The sequence below is a fragment of the Argopecten irradians genome, chromosome 10, assembly GCF_041381155.1.
Source record: "Argopecten irradians isolate NY chromosome 10, Ai_NY, whole genome shotgun sequence".
NCBI classification, from domain to species: Eukaryota; Metazoa; Mollusca; class Bivalvia; order Pectinida; family Pectinidae; genus Argopecten; species Argopecten irradians.
In genome coordinates, this window is record NC_091143.1 from 28,162,524 (window position 1) to 28,183,503 (window position 20,980).

The window sequence follows — 20,980 nt, forward strand, 5'->3', positions numbered from 1 at the left end:
ATAATTAAATTGACCACATAATCTAGAATCGTTCAATATTCACAATGGATCCTTGTGGTCAGATCTTATAAATCATTCAATTAAAATAAACTAATTGCTTATTTTTTAATTCTTCAAAAAAATTCTGTTATTAAGAGGAACATAAATTTCTATGCTAGTATTTGTTCTGATTAAACATGCGATCCGATTTTTGTTGATTAGTTAAAGGTCTTAATGCTAAAGTATCCTTTAACAATGTCTTACTTTTGTCTGGGATTGAGCACTTGACCTTGTGAGCAAGGTTCTGTTTTTTGTCCCCTGGCACATCATATTATATAAAGGCTAAGCATAAAAGGAGTGGGGCGATAGATTTGCCTGTATTTATTATAATGTGATCGCGCGAGGTGTCCTTGTCTAGTGTCTTTGGTGGCATACACAGTGAGATAGGAGCGTAAAATCGGGCGAAAATGTTTCTCCTATTGCACGGACACAGCCCGAATATACCGTTTGTGGTGAGAGAGTGTATAGGCATGTTGCAAATTGTTCAATTCCGATTTTCTGACAATAAATATTCTGAAATGAAATGATTATACCGTAGTCTCCCAAAAACACAAAACAGGCCGCATACACGGGAGTCCGTCCTCAAATGACACTGGATATTTATAGGACGTCATTGAAATTAAACAATCACAATAAACGGAAAGGACTAATCACTTGCAAATATATAATGTTTTCCTTACATTATATACCATACCAGTTAGTGGTATTTTGTGTTGAAAAGGGGGTGGGGGATTAGCGGATACGGTTTTCGATCTATTACCACTAGCCATTAAAATGTAGGTTTCGAGTTCAAGCCGTACTATACGGCTTATACATACATGTAAAATGCAATTCAAAATTTTGATACATTACAAAAAAAAATTGGATGTCAAAAAAATGTAATAAAAAATCGGTAAAAGCACAATACTACAGCTTCTTTTACAGTGATTTTTCGGCTTTCGTGTACCTTCTACCTGACTTAATTTGACCTTACGCCATATTGACTTTCAATAGGACGTCAATACAAAAAATAACAGAATGTTTTAAAGACAGATATACATTCTTTTGTATGTTACAATGGAACACATAAAACCGAAACGGACAAATCTCAGTAAAATCGAAACACGTTTTTGACGATATTACATGTTGTCCATTAAACTGACATACACCACGTGCGTTGCACGAGAGCGAGCCAGGCTCAGATACGCTACGACCCTCTACTAATTGTCAAATAAAAAAGTCTGGTGGCGTCCAATTGAATAGAAATACACAGTTAGTATTCCGGCCTAAATGTGTATCGATTGGTGGAGGAAATGGACGGTCAAAGACACAGATGTGGATAAATTTGTTATCTCCCCTGTGAGGAACTCTTTTTGCAAAAAAAAAAAAGTATTAGCCATATATTCGGTACATTTTATGTTGATTATTCTTTTCATTAAGTCGCTTTTAAAAGCAAACTATTTTATACTTGACGTCTTGCAGAAGATATGCATGGACGATCAGAACAAAATGTAACATTATTAAATTGGAAATTATACTAAATCATTAAATTTAACCTATCATGGTTATACTAGGTCTTTGTCATTCGGATGTATTACATGGTATTTACTTTGAGTAAAAACAATAGTTGCCCGCAAATGCTAAATATCAACCAAATTCCAGACCATTGTGAGATTCCCGTCCTTAAACAAATAGTTCATGTTTAGTTTGTACATAGATCGATTTTACCATTTTAATCTAATCCTTTAATTAAAGATAAATGGGGCTCGGTGCCTGTAGTCAATACCCAGTAAATTGTGTTTACCTGGAAAGGCGTAGTTTTGGCGTCAGGAAGTATGGCACCCAGCAAACAACGTATAATACGGAACTAATTACTATACTAAGGCCATTCAATGACAACTATTGGGACATTAGTACTATGTAACATTTCATAATAGGTTTTAGTCAATACTATTATGCCTAACACCGAAGACAAACACCATATGATTAGTGTTGATCGGCCCCAATACACAAACAAAGTATTCAAAGACGACCTGCCGCTATATGGCACATGTTTCATTATAATTTTCACAGAATCGACAACTTCTGAATGTTGCCTTTCATTTTCATTAATTTGACAAATAATTCTTTGAATTCCTTCCAATTAATCATTAATGGACACGTCAGGTAGAAGAAAGTTAATTAGAAGGAAGAGAAAAAATGATATCCTAAAGTTAGTCGCTTTTTGTTATCAGCAGGTACAAGTCTATCGCCCTACCTGTAGGAAATTAAATAATCCAGAAAAAAAGTAAAAATGAAATATGTTTGTGCTTGAGAAAAAATTGGGCGCAAATATGGGAATGCATTTTTAATATTCTCCGGATATTACTATTCTGCCATATATTCACAGAAAATACTGAATCATGAACTGTTTGTTAACAATCAATGTATTTGGTATGTGCACAAAAATACTGATTACTTTGGAAAGCTACAACAACTACATTTCAAAGGACTCCTCATAAGATGAAATCAATATGGATTTTCCAATTCATTTCTGTATCGGAGAGGTTTGTCAACAAGGAAACAGGAAATAATACCCAAAGCAAAGACTATTTTTTTTTTATTCTCTTTCAAACTGATCATTTTGCAAATCATATTGTAGTGCACATATTTTTGGGGTCTTCCCAGGCAAAGCATACAATAATCTTCATATCTGAAAAATTGTGTTCTTATACTTTTACTTTATGTAGACAGCGGATAAAATTATTTTATAAATAATAATCAGTCATGCAGTTTAATGTTTGTGGATTTTGCCCTCTTCATATGACAAATAAATATATGATTGGTTGATTGGCTAATTCATGATGTTTAATGACGCCCTTTTAACAAATATGATAATTCGAATACGGTCTATCTTTCATGTGACGCGTTGCATGTGTGAAGTGCTTGGTGTTTTGGGAGACTGCAATTCAGTAATATACGTCATTGAGCTATCACTGAAATAATGGTGGGAGTTTCCTCTGACACCATCGAGACAGAAATGAATATATTGCCGCGTCCCTAAAGTACTCACCACCACATAAACGTACATTGTTTAGAAGGCAGACATGACGTTAAGTAACTTTAAATAAGTTCAAATCATCATTAATTAGCAAAGTGTCTGAGTCCTACAACAGTAATCATCATTTACCAGCACAATAACATAATCCGAAGAAAACAAACAAAAACTTTGGCTGTATTTTAGTGTGTTATTTTCAAAGCAAAACAAACATTCGTAACGCTTCCCTTTCTAGCCGTTAATATACAATATTCTTGTTTGCTCTTCCTGAGACAGATACCGAAATTGCGCTAATTGACCGAATGCATCAACTTTTAATTTAAATTTATTAATTAGGATAAGATTCGCTACAACGAAATGTATTTACTACATTCCAAGTAATTGAAACGAATGTAACCAGGAACAATTTCGAATCATATCATTCTTCGTGTGAAAGAGAAATGGCAAAACGAACTTAAAATCATATTTTTTTCATTTATTGTCTAACAAATACTCATGCATCACGAATCTGAGTAGATAGTAAGCGTGTACGGCACCCAGATAATAGAAAGCAATCTAAGTCATCACGACACTTGAGGAAGTTACAAGTACACGAGATAGTTTTCTAAACTGTTTGGACGAACTGGCGGACAGTTTTATCAGCAGACATTTACGGCTGGATGTAGCATTTGCTTCCTTTTTACTGCGATTATATATCTTTTTAATGGAACGCCATATTAACTTGAAAACACGAAACGTGTGCATGTTTAAACACTGGCCTGCACCAAGGAAATATTAGATCTAATAGCATTGGTATAGATTTTCTCTACATTCTTGTTACTACCAGCTCGGCCCATGTATCACTCTATGGTTAAGCGAAACAATAGGACAGAACAAAAACCGGAACATCCCGAGTTGTTTAACTGCTAAATAACAAGATGTATAAGTGTTGTCTGGTCATCGGAACAAACCTGTCTTTTTTAAGGAAGGGCAAGACATTGAGCCTATTGTCCAATTTTAGAGGAAAAACCATCAACTGTTTAATTAGGATTTATTTGAGATTTTCTTTTGCAAATGAGTCAGTATCACACAAATAGGTACTAAGATGTGTCAAGCTTGCGTAGCCGTCTAGGCTCTCAGACCTACAAATAATGCTTAGAATCAATCGATGGCAAATTTGCGCTATTACAAAACATTCAAATTAAAACCACTAAGACACCGATCCTGTACTAATAAGAAGAACAAACACATGATCATAGTATTTAGAAAGGTTAGGGTTTTTTGTTCACAACATTATTGTCAATGACCATGAAATGTTGCAGACGCCTGCGTGAAACTTAAGCGTATGTTAGGTCTTAGATTGTAGACTTAGTAGTTATGTGATTCATTTACTTTCTCCATGTTTTAACATGCACCAGAACAGAAGCTGCACTTTTAGCTCAGAGCGTAAAGCACTTCTATACTTCAAAGATGGAGATGGGTGAGAATTCTGTCTACAATGGACTGTTTGTCAGCTTTGTACGGCAGATCAACTCATTTGACTGTTATTCCCGACATAAATTAGCCCTGATACAACTTACGAAATATGTTGCTTATTACTTAGTATGTATATTTTATCAAGCCTAAACTCTGTGCACGTGCTTTAATCGGTCATCTTGGACATTATATGAGTGTAATGATGAAATACAAAAATACATTTTGTGTTGCCTTTTACTGACGTTTGTTATTTAAAAGACGTACTTGTCTATAAATGGGCTTTAAAGTACATCGACATTAGAGATTATGTAATAGTAAAGTAGAAATGGAGGGCAAAGAGGAAACAAACAATCACTTTAAAGGACTTTTCGCGATATTTCGCGAATTAATCATGTTTGCGTTGATTTGCGATGAGAGTCGTTTGCGAATTTAAATCAATTGCGGAAATTAGTATAAATGACATGGCTGAGTGTCCTCTGTTTAGTATTATTTATTTTTTTTCTTTTTTCTTTCTCATTCTTCCATGTTTAAATTTCAGTCGGCTCCCATATCGGTGTGTCTTTGCATGACTTGGGTGAAACTGTATATTACCTGTGTGTATAATACTATAAACTAACATCTTGTTTTAAAACAATATGAACTTTGTGAAAGTGTCACTGACCGACTTGGTTATAAATGTTGTCATAACGAATTCACCTCCGATCCTCATGACTTAGAACACATTCCAAGGTAATTTATTTGAACAAACCTGCTATCCCTTCTTAATCACATTCCTTGGCGTATTGGTTAGTGCCGATTACTGTTTGTAGCGTATGACAAACTCGTATGAACGTTGTCTAATGAAATATTTTCGTTTACCTATGGGATGTATGTGGTGAGAAAGCAACATCTAATAGCTATATGAATATGACAAACATTTAAACTTTATCAAGAACATTTTGATATAACTTTCATTTGACCTATTTTACCATTTTTGCAATGTTTGCTTTTGGACTTAACCCATGTGTTTGGCCTTGCAATATTGATACTAGGCTCATTTGCCGGCTATTTTTATTTTATTTTTGCTGTGAGAGTATATTATGATATATTCAGTTTAAAATTGCGCTGCAAAAATCTCACGTACTTTTTTTAATGATTCATTTTTCCGGAAAATTTGACGTTTGTTCTCTATAAAAACACATTTCTGATCCGATTCTGTTGATAGACATATTTGCGGTTATATAAGTTAAGTGATTATTCTCTAGAATATTTGGAAACAATGCAAGAATAATGTCACTATTACCTGCCGACATGCAACACATGTACAGTGTAACTTCACATCCAACTCCTGATCACGTGATCATGGCACGTGTCACTTTGAGATATGTAGGTCAATGCAGAATTAGTCGAAGATTCTTTGCAAATTCTGGAATATACACATGTATTTAAAAAGTTAAAATTTTATTTACGACCAAGAAATTTTAATATGTACATGTATTCTAGTTTTCAGATAACAGATAATATATCGAAACATGCACCTTTGCAATAAAATCTATGTTCCTAGGCAAATAATTATCTATTAGATGTTTGTGAAGGTAGTCGTATGCCAAAAATATGAAAATTATACAAGTTCATAGAGTCTACGATTTATGAGACGACTTGACTTACAATTGTCTCGGGGCTTATTTTACAACCACCCAGATATGTAAAAATAAATGCATGAATGTTGTTCAATTCTTACATATCATTAAAAGGAAAACATATAATCTGTGTCGATATCATTCATTTTAGAGATTGAGAATTTGTTATTCATCGGTGTTTGTATGACTTAGCAGACAACCGCATAGAGTTAGAAGAGGTCAAACGACTTTTGCCCTAGTGGCATACATTGTTACACTCAATAACTTCCCCGACCATCAAGGATCTACGCGGGTATTGAAGACAAAATGAAGCAACCAGAACAACAGTACTTTGTAGTTGTGATAGCACCGCACGGGTCACTCCATCAACGAAATTAGTGCTTTGTAAACAACGGCAATCAGGCGTGATATTAAAAAGTACAGACGGACATTAAACAATAAAATGATTTATTACAGACCGAGCATGGGGTAAAGTATGACCAAGCCTTAGAGTGCATGGAATGAAAGGCTATAGTACATAATGTCCCATGGCCCTTTGGCACCAAGTCTTCGGAAGCGACCAAATTGTATTGGATAGACTAGACCAACTTCTGGTCGCTACGATGTCTATCATTTTCTGTTTTTTATCTTTTCTCTTCTTGCCTTTGCCATTTTCTGTAAAATTGTCCATAAAAACAAATAAATAAATGAAAGATAGCGCAAATAAAATTTTGTTATTGTCAATTTATTGGTAAACAAATATGTTGTTTTAATAATCAATATACCATACTTTATTAGTTGTATAATAAAAAGCAAATATTTTCGCCATTCGTATTTAGTAATTGCATATACATTATTATGTATGTAACATAGAACAATCAACCAAATTGTTTATTGCATAAATATTATTTAAGGGACAGTACATTAACTGTTGGAAAAGCAAAACATTTTGTTTTGACGGGATATGTTGTTTCGATAAATGCAAACAAACATTATTTTGCAATAAAACTCCAAGATACAGGTTTTGTAAGTGTGTATGAATTGATAAACAAAATGTTAAAAAAAATCTGGATAAAAAACATGAAATTTTCGAAACTGATACATTTTCAAACAATGCTAATTGTGATTTCTGTCCGCAAGACTATCAGTATAATGTGAGTGGGTAGTTTCTTTGTGTTCTGCAGGAACATATGACATATTTACCATAAATATAACATACTTAACATAAATATAACATACTTAACATAAATATAACATACTTAACATAAATATAACATACTTAACATAAATATAACATACTTAACATAAATTTAACATGTTTAACATATTTTTAACATAAATATAACATAACTTGACATATATATATATATGAAAACAGATAATATTCTAGATCTGATCGCCTTTTTATGATATCATTTTGGGAAGCATGCTTCATTTGTAAATAAATCATTGAATATAGAACAAAAGAGTAAAATAGATTCACAAAAATGTATCTGAATATACACACTCACAATGTATACTATTTGTGTATTATTTTAACTCAACCTTTAACTTTGTTTTGCAATCTCAAATATGATTTCTATAATATACATGTATATATTTCTTAGTTTAAAAATGTAACGTTAAAGAAACCCCCATGTATAAGATAAAGAATCAAGCAGCTAAATATTCTTTATCAAAAATTGTCTTCATACCTTTTAACATCCATAATATTTGACTTTTTGGAGGAGAGTTGTGCAAGCTGGAGAAAGAGGGCTCTACCATGAAATCTTGACGCATGAACTTGATAAACTATAGTGAATTGACTGTAAACTTACGTTTACAATGAAAACTTGCATGCTACCCCATTATCAAAGCCCTTCCATTGGATCGTTTAATTGGACATGTCTTCCAATATCCAAACTCGAGTCTTTTCTCACGTAAAATCAATAAAATCGTGTTGATATATTTGATTAGCGGACATTCATCTTGCCTCGCCGGTAACCTTTTCGGCGCGTCAAACGGCTGCGCGCCTAACACTCTCTGCCTTTCAAATATCTCTTTTGTGAATATATTATTTTTAGGAAGAAACTGATTCTTACATGATATTATTGCCTGCTTCCCCTTTCCTTGTTCCTCCATCCGCTACCACCAGATGGCGCTGATCAATACATACAGAGCCATGCGTAGAGCGGTGAACTCTTGCATACTTTCGTAAATGGAGTATACATATTATCGGACTGTTGATTGTAACAGCCGGTAGCACGCGCGAGAGAGAGAGAGCTTGAGCAACACGGCATATTTAAAGCCCTATCGTACAACACAAGAAATCAATCTAATGGGAATAGACAGCAGACCTAATGTTCACCGAAACTTCTGACAAATGCTAACTTCATGATTTGACTGGAAAGTGTATAGAAAAGATTGAACTATTAATAGGGAGCACTATGCTTAGGTGTTATGTGTTCGGGTGTTGGCTGCTGGCTCTGGTCAGCCCTACCTGGTGTAGTGACGATGCCAAAAGACTATATCACGATCTACTGGTGGAGAGACACTATAACAAGCTCATCAGGCCGGTCAGTAATAGTTCGGACAAACTTGTGGTGAAGATGGGGATACGATTGTCCCAGCTCATAGACGTGGTAAGTATAGACAGGCCTTGTGTAGGAGGGCCGTATTACCTCATCAGCGTGTGTTTACACTAAAGCTCAGGTGCGCTACTGCACGTGGTAGTGATACATGCTAACAATATCCAGCTCACTGCGCGCTACTTACACTACACGTGTACTATACACTTGTACAAACACACATATGTATATTCTTTATAGTCAATTGTAGATGGAATTTAAATGTGTGCTTACCTACTTCGTAGTTTGACCTTTTAAATAAGAAAATTAAACATTTGATCGATTTTTAGTTGAACTCGTATATCATTAACGTCACCAGAACTTCATTTATACTGAGAAGCCATTAGTAAAAGGACAATAAATACTTAATTGTACAAGAGATAAGTCCACTTTCAATTTACCTATATAATACATTGCGTCAAAGTAAATGAATTTTGAATACAAATTCAATGCGGGCGAATTAAAAAGGTTATTTTCCTGTTAAATAATATTTGGATATAGAATGTAGTATGACCCGGCAATAACATTAGTGTCAAATTAGCCACACAACGATTCCTGGTGTATGTGGGCTAGTGTCTGTAATACTTAATTGAAATATTCTTTGCCATGCAAGTAAATTAAGTACGTAATACTTAATTGAAATATTCTTTGCCGTGCAAGTAAATTAATTTGGCACTACGAAATCAATTTAAATGACAAAAACGCTGTTCCCTTAATTTTTCCCAAGAAGAGTCATATTGTACTTAAAAACCCGGGGTGTCTTAATCTCTTATGATACTTACAATTCTTTCTCTATTCCTTAACAAATTTGCATACATGTAGACATTTGGTAATGGAGTATAATTGCATTCTGTAAGTTTAAGAAACTCCTTAAATTTAAATTCTCTATATGAAACCATTACAGAGGTTAGGAAAAGGCCCTTAACTTACTTTTGTAGCGATTCACTTTCGAGATTTCAGTTTAAAAATCCTTAAAATTGTAAAATAAAACTGGGCGAAAAAAGATCGTCCTCATATTAATATTAGATTTCATTTATTAATTGCGAAAATAATTGAAGATCTGTTATGCCATTATAGACATCATGTGGACAACAAACAATCGTGTTGACATCAGAGGGTCTTTAGTGCTATTCCACCATATGCCCACGTACCACGCAACCTCAGTTCTATAATGGTTATAGCACCCTACTCTGATCAACTTAGCAACCTTAATCCACACCTAAATACCGAGTTGTCTATAATTACATTTCTTCCTACCCTTTTGATTTTACCTTTTATCGGTAAATAAATACCCCGTCCATCACCACCACCCCCACCAATACCCGTATCCAAGCTGAACATACCAACCTCGATGCCTCTGGTCTCTTCTCATCCCTAATTATGATATATCTCGCCCCATACCAACCCTGATGCCTCTCGCTTGTCTATATCATATATTTCACCTCATCCCAACTTTGATGCCTCTCGCCTCATCCATAACCTGATATTCTCGCCCTACCCATTCTCTGATGCCTCTCGCCTAATCCCTACCCCGATGACATCCCCATCCCATCCCATCCCTGATGTATCTCGCTCCATACCTACCTTGATTTATCTCACTCATCCATACCCTGGTACATTGATCGTCCTCGCTTCTATTGAAATTCATGTTTGTTTACCATTACTTCATAGTTATTGGCATATATCATATATTGCTTCGTTTGTAGTATCTTCCTTTTTACGGATCACATCTCTTAAATTATTCCCGATTTTACACCACCCAAAAATAGATTCTGCTCTTAACGTTTCACAATCAGGCTTTTCTCTACTATGATTTTGTCAAATGCCAAATTTTTATTTTATCGTTTACAATGACCCACTGCTCCGGCCACATTGAAAAAAGATCTTCCGTGAAGTGGGCAATGCATAGTGGGATCATATTGCAAGCGTTTAGACAGAATCGTTTGAACCTCAGAAAACTGAAATAAATAAAAATTGTTGGATATCATATTCTGAAATGAATAAAGCAATATTTTGTAATGTATTTCTCTACTTGAATGCTTAAGTACCAAAACATTTCGAATCTTAACCCCCTTTTTGTTTAATTACCATTGTTTCCAATCACACGTGTATGGAACTATGGTAACGAAAGCCAAAGACATACGTTTACATTATTCCTGCTGTGATTAGCCTAGTTAGAAGTGGTCATTATGGAGATAACGGTAAAAGCTGTTATTCGTTGGTTGGTTGATGTATTTACTCACCTCCTTATTACAGCCAGTGACATTTAAGGACGATATCCTCTGCATGCGAAGTGTTTTAATGCGAGTTTTTGTATATTATGAGAGTTTGTGGTACGTTCATGTTGTGTCGTTTTCCAATGGTGAAGCTCTTGCCCACTTTATAGTGCTACCCCACTGCAACATACCACCAGCACACCCATCCGGTAACATTATACTGACAAACCAGTCGTCCCACTCCCTGAAACTGAACGCTAAGTAGGTTACTACCACCTTTACTGACTATGGTGTGTCTCGGCTAGGGGACAGAGACCTGAGTCTTCCGTACAGAGGCACGCGCTCAAATGAAGGCCAAAAGTAAGACGATGTCACGGGAGGAAGAAAGGAAAAGATAATATCTTATATTTAGTTGCCTTTTAGGATCATACCGTAGGGGCAAAAGCTATAATTTTAAAACTCTACCTGCAGGACAATGACTAAAATGATAACTTACACATAAATAAATGTAACACAGAATTTATGTTTGTTTTATCTGACCTTTTCTATTCTTCTATATAAACATAAATGAAAAGCGAAACGTTTCATATTAAGGTAGATAGGCCTTACTGAGAGTTGGGAGAGATTCGCGTCTTTAAACAGTTTTCTGCTGCAAAATGTCAAAGTGCACGCCAGGGCATAATAGCAAATGTTCATATCTGAGAAGACAATGCATTTCAAGTATCACATTCGTAACCAACTCGCTGGTTTTATTTTTATCGGAATTTCTTCAAAGTCAAATCCATGCTCGAGGTCATTGAGTTTATCATGAAGATGTAACTCGGTATACAAGATTTATGTAAATAATGATATTCAGGACATACTGCTGCAGGATATCGTGCCAGGAGATGATAAAAATTCCAGGTTTAGACACATTTCGTATTCGAATTCAATATCACGGAGGTGCAGATATGGCCTGATTCGGGACGACAGGGAATCCAATAAGATCATCAAATCCACCGGAAGCGATTTTGTGTGGAATAGCCTCACGTGCTATAATGCAAACTTGGTCATAAACATACGGAAGCCTGATATAATGTTATACTTGTGCAATATTTGAAAAATAAGGAAACATGCAAAAACTGCACGAGAAAATAAGTAAATTGTGCTATGTTTCTACGGCAAACATTCTCAGTCCCTCTTAGTGTACTTCAGAATCTTAACTATATCTTCCAATCCAATTTAACTCCATGCAAGGGACCACTTTGTATTTGACCAGCTTCTATTGCTTTTCATGTCAAGTTCATTATAATTTAGGGCTTGTAATGACTGTATCGTTAATGTGTTCCGATATTCTATCGCATGTAGATCAATACTTAAAAACGGCCGTGTAAGAATCGAATATTTTAAGATCATTTTTTGATAAGATACATTTGATTAGCTCACTCTTTCCTATTTCGGTCATTCGAACCATACGAAGGGAAGTATACAGCTCTTTGAATTGTCTAATGAAAAAATTACATCCAACGCGTCTGTTTCTCATATTTGGGCTGCCTTATCTATCACTCAGATACTGAAACATTTTAAAATCAATGAACTAAGTCAAGTCTAGTTATATTAAGCAACTGGTATCACATAAATTTCCAAACCGAATTGAATGAAAAAATAGTGACATCAATGTTTATAATTATTTGTTTCATTAAGGTATCATTTCTGGAACCAATATGTAACGTCTCGATATTTCTATTGTGACGTCATGATAACGTCGGCTTTTGCGATATTCTTATCAAAGAAAAAAATCTGAACGGCTGATTTAAAATAAAAAACAACATATCTTATTGTAAAATATATAAAAGTTACATAGTTTTTTTATTTAAATGTCCAAATCTGACTGTGGCCCTGGTCAATACTAGCGGCAATAAACCTCTTGGCAAGAGAGGATTTTTCTTAACCAGATTACATTTGCATTATAGTCTGCACTCTTTTACATGGCGTTACATGCTATTTTGTGTATATTCATCGTTTACAGTACCTAATGACATCAGAAATGAGATCTCCAAAATGAGTTTCTGTAACAGTGACATGACGTATATCCATTACTCTAAATCATACAGACAGAACTTGAAAACTTGGAAATAACAGGAAATGTAACCTAGTTTTTCAGAAACGAGTTTTATTTAATTAACCCGATTGTAGATAATTTTGAAAGCTCTGAAAAGGCCATTAGTAGTGGCAAAATGACAGCGAAGGAACAATCTACAGGAATCGGAAACTAGTGCAGACCTGTAGCTGTGTTGGGTCCTTCTCCTTATACATAGACTTTCCAGACAGGCTATAGATACTTTATCAGATAAATGAAGGGTCCATAGACAATATACATAACCCAGACACATATATGTGTTTTTGTTGTTTTTTAACAGAATCCTTTGCCGAATGAAGTCATGTCATTTTCATTTCGATGTGATTTGTGCGTCCTTTGGTATCAGCTATTGGCATTATTCCATAAGTCATTAACTATATAACATATACAATTCAAGTCTTTCTTTTTTTATTTTGAAGGTGATAATTTGTCAACTGTTATTATTTATTACGATATTGTGATCATTAAGAAACTTTAATGATGGTATAAAATATGCTGCAACTAATGTAAGAGAGTTGCTTTAAAAGGGAATTTTTCGTCAACGACATTTGATAAATTTGCAAGATAAACATACCGTAGTGTCCAAAATAAATGCGCTTCCGATATTCAACACATGGTATACCGGGGATGTCGTCGTTAAAAGATCGTCTTTGATTGTGTATTGGTCAGAAATCAATTCTTATAATTATCCCTATATATGACAACTACATAGGGATTAGAAATATGCATAATACGAAGGGGGAGTCTAACGATCAATATGATATTATTCTGAATATTTTCATTTGCTATAGTTAGACGTATTCTGTTACTCTTAATATATCTTTCTATCTCGTTGTAATCATTAATAAACAACTTAGAAACAGTCCCCCTGTATACAATATGTTGCGTGTGTGTTTTGGGAGTTTGCAGTGTGATCGTGTTGTGTCTCTTTGTGATATTGCTTGCTTGTTTTATAGCATTGTCTCAATGACGCATATCGCTAAAAAAATCAACAAGTATACCCAACTTGGTCACATTTTACTGTAAACGGGCAAACCAGTCGCCACACTCCTTTTGTGCTGAGCGCTAAACAATGGCAGAAACTACCAGTTTTATAGGCATTTTATTTTTATTATTCTATTACATTTTATTATATTTAATATTCCCTCTATTTTTTCCGTATTTTTAAGCGATTGCTAATATGGACGACATTTTCGTTTGATAAAACATTGGAATCTTGAATTCTGACACAACAGTTTTAACCACTGGGAAAAGGTTATTAGCTTTGAAGAAGATCAGTATTAGGAATGTTTTGTTTGAACATTTTATATTACATACCCGCATTATTTTACAAGAATAAAGAAGAGTGATTGGCCTTTCTTTTGTCCAGCTACTTTAGGCTTGCCGTCAAATAAAAATACCTCAAAAGATGTTAGTTAAAAAAGAAAAAGCTTGTTGAAAGTTTATTTCACAGGTAAAATCCTAAGCCACGTTGCTTAAGGGTTAGTCTACTTACATTTTCCTTGAGATAAATTAACCCAGAATAATAAATTAGCTTAAAGGCCCAATATCCGTATCTTTCTTATTTTTTCATGATTTAGAAGAATGTTGAAAAAAAATCCTGATGTAAATAATGCAGAGACAGGACTAAATCGAAGTCAAGATGAGCGATTATGATTCGGAATATTTTTTTTAAATAAAAAAATATCAAACATCGGTAGGTGGGTCCCACTTTGTCAAACAAGCCGAAGTTAGCCGACATTGTAACGTCGTTGCCGAGAACGTCATGTGACTACCGTAACTACGTACGTCTGTCCGAACTAACGGGTCATGAACTTTCCGACTTCTGTTCGGCAGTAATCGTAACTTCTATGGCGACCAGTTTAAAATGAAGGCATGTTTACATGTATCGACTTTCAACAACTGCTGTACCAAAGTTATTAAAAAAAAACATTATAAATATTCTTTAATATATCTTAATTTCAACTACATCTACAAATACTTACAATATCGGCGTCGAATTAACTTGCAATTTTTGTTGATAGTTACGTATAGTGTGGTTTTAAAGGAATCAACAGTAAGTCGCATAAGATTTCAATGGGTTGAGTATACTTAGAAATATACAAAAACTGACTACAGGCAATGTGAGATGATTTTGCCAGGCACAGATATCCAGATACACCTTTTTACTCCAGGTCCAATCAATACCTACCGCTGTGTAAAGGTATTATCAATGGTATATATTAACAGGGAAAGCAGTCTCATACAGTGTAACATATGTGGATTACATAAGGTAGCGATTTATAATTCTTTTTCTAAATTTAGTCGATATGTTTTAATTTTGTCTTCCGACACTAAGATGTTTGAAATGTAATAAGTAAATGTATATAGATTGAGCGACTCTTTGAATTTTTTTTCACAAATTGTAAGGCATTTTAATTTCCATTTCTTTTCGATTAACTTTGACTTTAAGGCACACTTCTTTATATGGGAGCTCTTTAGGATACAGGTTTTACCGTAACGTATAACTCTGTCGACTGTTGTCGCTAGAAATACATTTCCTTTTATCTGTTTCACAAGTCTGCTGTTGGCTCGTTGGCTGATTGGTTAGTGATTATTAAAGTTTTAAGAACAGCTATGGTTAACTTAACGACGCTCTCTTCTCTGTGTGACATGAAGTGTGCGTGTAAGATTTTGGAAACTGCGGTATGTTTGTATTAGGTTTGTTTGTTTCCTTTTAATAAGGGATCTCTCGCCCATTTTATAGTGCTATCTCACTGAAATATACCGTTGTGGCTCCTAACAATCCACTTCACTTGGTCGCATTATATTACCGACGGACAAATCAGTCGGTCTACTGCAAGAGCATTAGGCATGAACTATGCAACTGTGGCTGTCTTGACCAAGGGGCAGAACCCAAAGCCTTTCTTACAGCGGCGACCGCTGGACTCAATGCTGAACGTTAGAAAGGGTCAATAATATTTATGTAGAAACATGTTAGGAATAATAAATATATAAAATCTTGTATTGCTTATAATTACTTCTCATAATCACACACATCACACAATGGAAGAAAAAATAAATCTATAGCGCTTTGTGTACATCAGTGTATGGTATTTCAAAATAAGGCAAACTGTATGAATATTTATAATAATTATACGGTTGCAGTTCTATATAGTAATTTAAACAAATACTGTTGCTAACTTTCCATAACAGAACTACGGGCTCGCTCTTGTGGCGTCAAAACTAGTAAAGAATCATCCTTTCGAGAAAAACAAAGGGACAAACAGACTTATTCTTTTGTTTCTGCTTTGGAAAACCTTGGACTCTTGTACACCGCCATTGCGCTTATCACACTCGGCGAATAATTGGCAAACATGCGTCTCGCCGATTAAACCTTTACAGCCTATGTTCACATGGCAATCTAATTAGTTTGCTATCACCACGTATCAAAGTATCAGTACCTTGTAAGAGAGAGACTTTTATTCCGATTTTATTTGAATTCACATTTGATCAATGCTATTAAGTGAACTTAATTTCATTATTTATATCTCTCCGAAAAAAACAATACATTTTGTACTTTAGTTGCTTTCCTTGGCGCCTGTCTAACATTTCGCGTCCATAGCCTACACTATATTAAAAAGGTAAAATAATAAATCAAAAGTAATAAAAGTGGCTTGCCTCTCTACTCAATGGAAATGAAATGGATGTAATCTAAAGGGAATAAGTTCTGGTTAATTTTACAATATCTAGCTAGTTTCTGAATTAAGACACACCCCATTCACATTATGTGTTCCTTTTCCAACATTTACTCTGAGATTGTATATTTCATAGCAACTCGTTTATATTCTGTTTTATTGTTTTATTCCTACTCTTAGAGAAAGAACGATTTTTCTCATAAATTATCATTAGGTTATAGCAAATAGGATATAATATTTTTCATCCCTTATGCATTATCGTTAACTTCGAATAAATTTGAGATCTTCTATTTTCTTCTTCTCTCTTGAAGACTTCATATCTTAACATTCTCCATGACGACTCTTCACCTTTTTGCTATGGGATGGGTGTTCGCCCCCAGGTTCTGTCTCTTTGCCGATATATAATCATCGTTGTGTCTTTCATCTCTCAACGCTCATCATTTAATTGTGGTGGGACATCTGGTTAGGCCAATTTCAATGTAAAAATATGAGATCATCGGCAAGTGTTTACACTCTTGCAGAAAAACACGACATGAATATACTACTGCAGCCTTCCAAAACATACAGACATTCATACAGACAACGCAATTCATATCAGTGAGGCTGCCATAAGCTGTCTAATTAACATAACCGGGTCGAATATTAACCAGAAGCTATTACAAGATATAGGGTCTAAGCATAATATTTCCTCTTTATACAGAAAATCATTAATAATTGAATTAACCAGACAAATTAAGATAATACACACAGTATAAGAATGCTAACGACCATCATGCCGTCTGGTTTTCCAAGTCTAGTGGAATACTTTATAGGTAGTATCTAACACTACTGAAGCTGAATGGCAGCAATGTTGTTTTATCGGTGGTCATGCTGTTTTATAGACTACCCAATACCAATGCCGAGTTTTGTCTCTAGAATACCACTGTTTAATGCTCATCTGCTTGTTCCTTGTCTCTCGCGGTATGTTCCAGTGAGATAGCACTACAAAAAGGGCAAACATTAAACTTTACGAACATACTGCAGTCATCAAAAATACGCACCTACTTCATACACGCAACACACCGCATACACGGAGGGTGTATCCTTAAATGATTCTGATCGTTTTTGGGACATTACATAACCAACGTTGATCGCGTATTATATTGCTTCATTACAATTAAAGTTGAATAGTTTATCTTAAGTCATGTGTTTAGACATCTTCCTCGCAAGAACATAGGCCAAAAATTATTGATCTTCTTTACAAACCAAGTATACTTGCGAAATGAACAGATGTAAGTGGAAGACCGATACGCAGGTTAATTAATTATCGATTACTGTATCGATGCACTTCCTAAAAAACACAAATATGAAAGCTGCACTTGGATTTCAATAACAGCCAGGGTCAAAGATGGCCTCTCGTAAAAGCGGCGTATTTTGTGACGGATTTTGGGAGACCGCAGTATGTTCGTGTTATGTGTCTTTGCAATTGTGGAACTCTTGCCCTTTTTGTATCGCTATCTCACTGAAGTTTTCAGCCATAGACAAGCACATCCTACTTGCTCACATTATTCTGACAATGGGCAACCAGTCGTCTCATTCATTTTATGCTGAGCGCAAAGCAGAAGCAGAAACTACCATTTTTATAGACAATAAAATGTCTCGGCCAGGAGGCCAGATCCTTCTTTACTTGGACAAATGCTCAACTCTAGGACAGGGGTGCTCTAATATGCAAAAAAATACTGAATATATCATTATATTTTTTTTTCTGTTTTCCAAGCGCTTGACATGCCGATTTCTGATACAAACAGTTGTGTTTATAAACATGCAAATACAAGAATGATACGAAACGACCAAAGATAACCGCCACCAAATACAGTACTGTTTCCTTATTTAGCTGACGTTCAGCTTTAATTCAAAACTGAAAAGCAGTAAAGAGTTTTTCTATTGTATATCCAATGCGATATTTCATATGGCAACTGTTTAAGGTGTACTTAGATGTTGTAAGGCTAGATCTTTATCGCTTGTAAGGTCCCAAAACATACCACAGGTTATTATACAAAGCCCCTGTGACATAGCCATATATCGCTATATATCCAACAATGGGTATTTTTATTGTTTGCAAAAACCGTCCTTTAGATGAATTTTAGATGCTAAAGTAAGTCTTTCACTGCATTGCAACGATTTATTTCACCAATACTGAATAGAAAACACTGTTTAAAGCAAATTAATATATAAATCCAAGGAAGTCAGATGCACTCAACTAAGTATATGTGTAGTTCCGTTTTATTTCAAGACAAATTGGTAAATGTTTAAAAAAAAAGTTTCACAGTTCGCTTCGAATGTGAAATAATGTCGAACAAATATTCAATCCCATTATTGAATGAAATAATTCACCGCGATAGCATGGAAACGATTTAGAATCACGGACTACCGTTCATTGGGTATATAAATAATGACAAACAAGCATTTACGCTTGAATTAGCTTACACTTCTTCCGAAATGGCGTTCCTCTTGGCGTTTGTTGTCAATGAGGAGCGACTACGCGACCGTTATAGTTGTAAATGGCGTAAAATTGTCCGCGATGCTTCACAAGAGATATTGCACCAATAAAAAGCTGAGCATCGCGCCGATAAACACGTCAAGCACAGTTCCAATACGCTCAAAGCACGTGTCTCAGAACGATACAGCTCTTGTTTATTGTAATTAGCTGTTATATAGTTCTTGTGATTGTAAACGAATTTAAGCCAGATTGAGTTTACTTATTTTTGCTAGAGAACGTTGTAAGTTACTCTCTAACTACAAATCTAAAATATTGTCATTAGGTGTACCGATATGAAGCCATGCAATTATTGTAATATTGTTATAATAAACGTATCTCATGAAGCTGTTAAACAATACTTGTTTCTTTGTTAATTGTTTGCAGCCTACTTTATTATCAAATCATCAGATTTAAAATCACTGCTGTGCTCGGCATATAATAAAAGTTTGAAATCAAGGACGCTGGAAATATCCTTTTACATTTATAATTAGAATGAAACCACCAACGCGAGAGTAATCCAATGCAATCTAGGTCTTAATTTGTAGTTGTTTTTCATTCAGAACAGAGCTTGAGATCAAATGAATTATTATAGTTTTCTAGAGATAGCTTGCCATACTTGAAGTTACATCTTGGTATGAGATATAATCTAATCATAAACTAGATTGCAATTTTTAAGAGTCAATACTACCAATATAAAAAAACCTTCAGCATGGGAAGAGATTAGTTAATACCACATTCAAGACGCAAACTATCAAAAAATGACAATATTCAACCATCAAATATTCCATTATATATGTTAAGTAGTGGTTACAATGGATTTGACATTCATGGAAGTTACGAGACTCATTTGGTCAGCCACATCGATAGTCAACGGGAAAAGGAACATCTTGATACAAATCGGGATAAATATGGCGCCGCTATCCTTGAAATAAACTGGGAAAAAATCAGAAGATGTCCGTCGATGTAGGGCGTCAGTTTGATTCGGTATTTAGTATTCTATGATGAATCGGGTTACTGTCGAATCAATATGGACTCTTAATTGGAAGCCAAACGACATCAGCTATACAATCCATTCAGTAACAAGTATCGTTACCATAGAATGTTTTATATAGGTATGACAAATGTGAATTTGGTATCCGTTACCTATGTACAGTGTATCTTTACGCATTCAAGATAAAATTCGCACGTTTATGGATTCATATGAGAGAGCGTGACGTCTCTATTGAAACTGCTTCAACAATCAAGAGATATGTGCCATTTACCGGAAACCAAATTGAATTCTTGATCTGATTATTGGCCATCGGTGTCAAACAGGCGCTTGTAATGAAGTGGGTTGTGGAGAATACCGGAGGATCATTGATCACTAATAATTGTTTGATAAACGAGACCATAAATATGTCTACAAGATCATCGTTACAGACGCGCGTGTATGAGCCTCGACATCAGCGCTAACAAACCGGCAGCCAACATTTGGCCAGAATTGATCAAACATTGACCATTACCCGTCAAACGTTTTAGATATTGATAAAAACTGGCCAACATAGCGGATTAAAGCTGGTCAGTAACCTTGATGAGTAATTCTGATACGGTTACAGAAACCAAACTTTTTGTGGTGGCATGCGCGATCCTAATGTAACCCAAGACTTTAAATCCTATGGTGCCCAATAATTTGTCAGTGATACGAAGGTAAACGTCATTTCCGTTTATACAAAAAAAATAAAAAAAAAAATAAACCA

General features: G+C 34.9%; 1 protein-coding gene across 2 annotated transcripts in view; it reads left to right on the plus strand.

Moving 5' to 3' along the window:
• Positions 1 to 8,254: 8,254 nt before the first annotated feature.
• Positions 8,255 to 20,980, plus strand: part of LOC138333552 (acetylcholine receptor subunit alpha-like) — a 31,476-nt gene continuing 18,750 nt past the window's right edge. Inside the window, exon 1 of one of the 2 annotated variants that reach the window (XM_069282005.1) lies at positions 8,255 to 8,729. In XM_069282005.1, coding sequence (XP_069138106.1) covers positions 8,535 to 8,729 — 195 coding nt within the window. In that variant the 5' untranslated portion in view covers positions 8,255 to 8,534. The remainder of the gene's footprint in view (positions 8,730 to 20,980) is intronic. The other variant, XM_069282004.1, reaches the window with a different exon arrangement.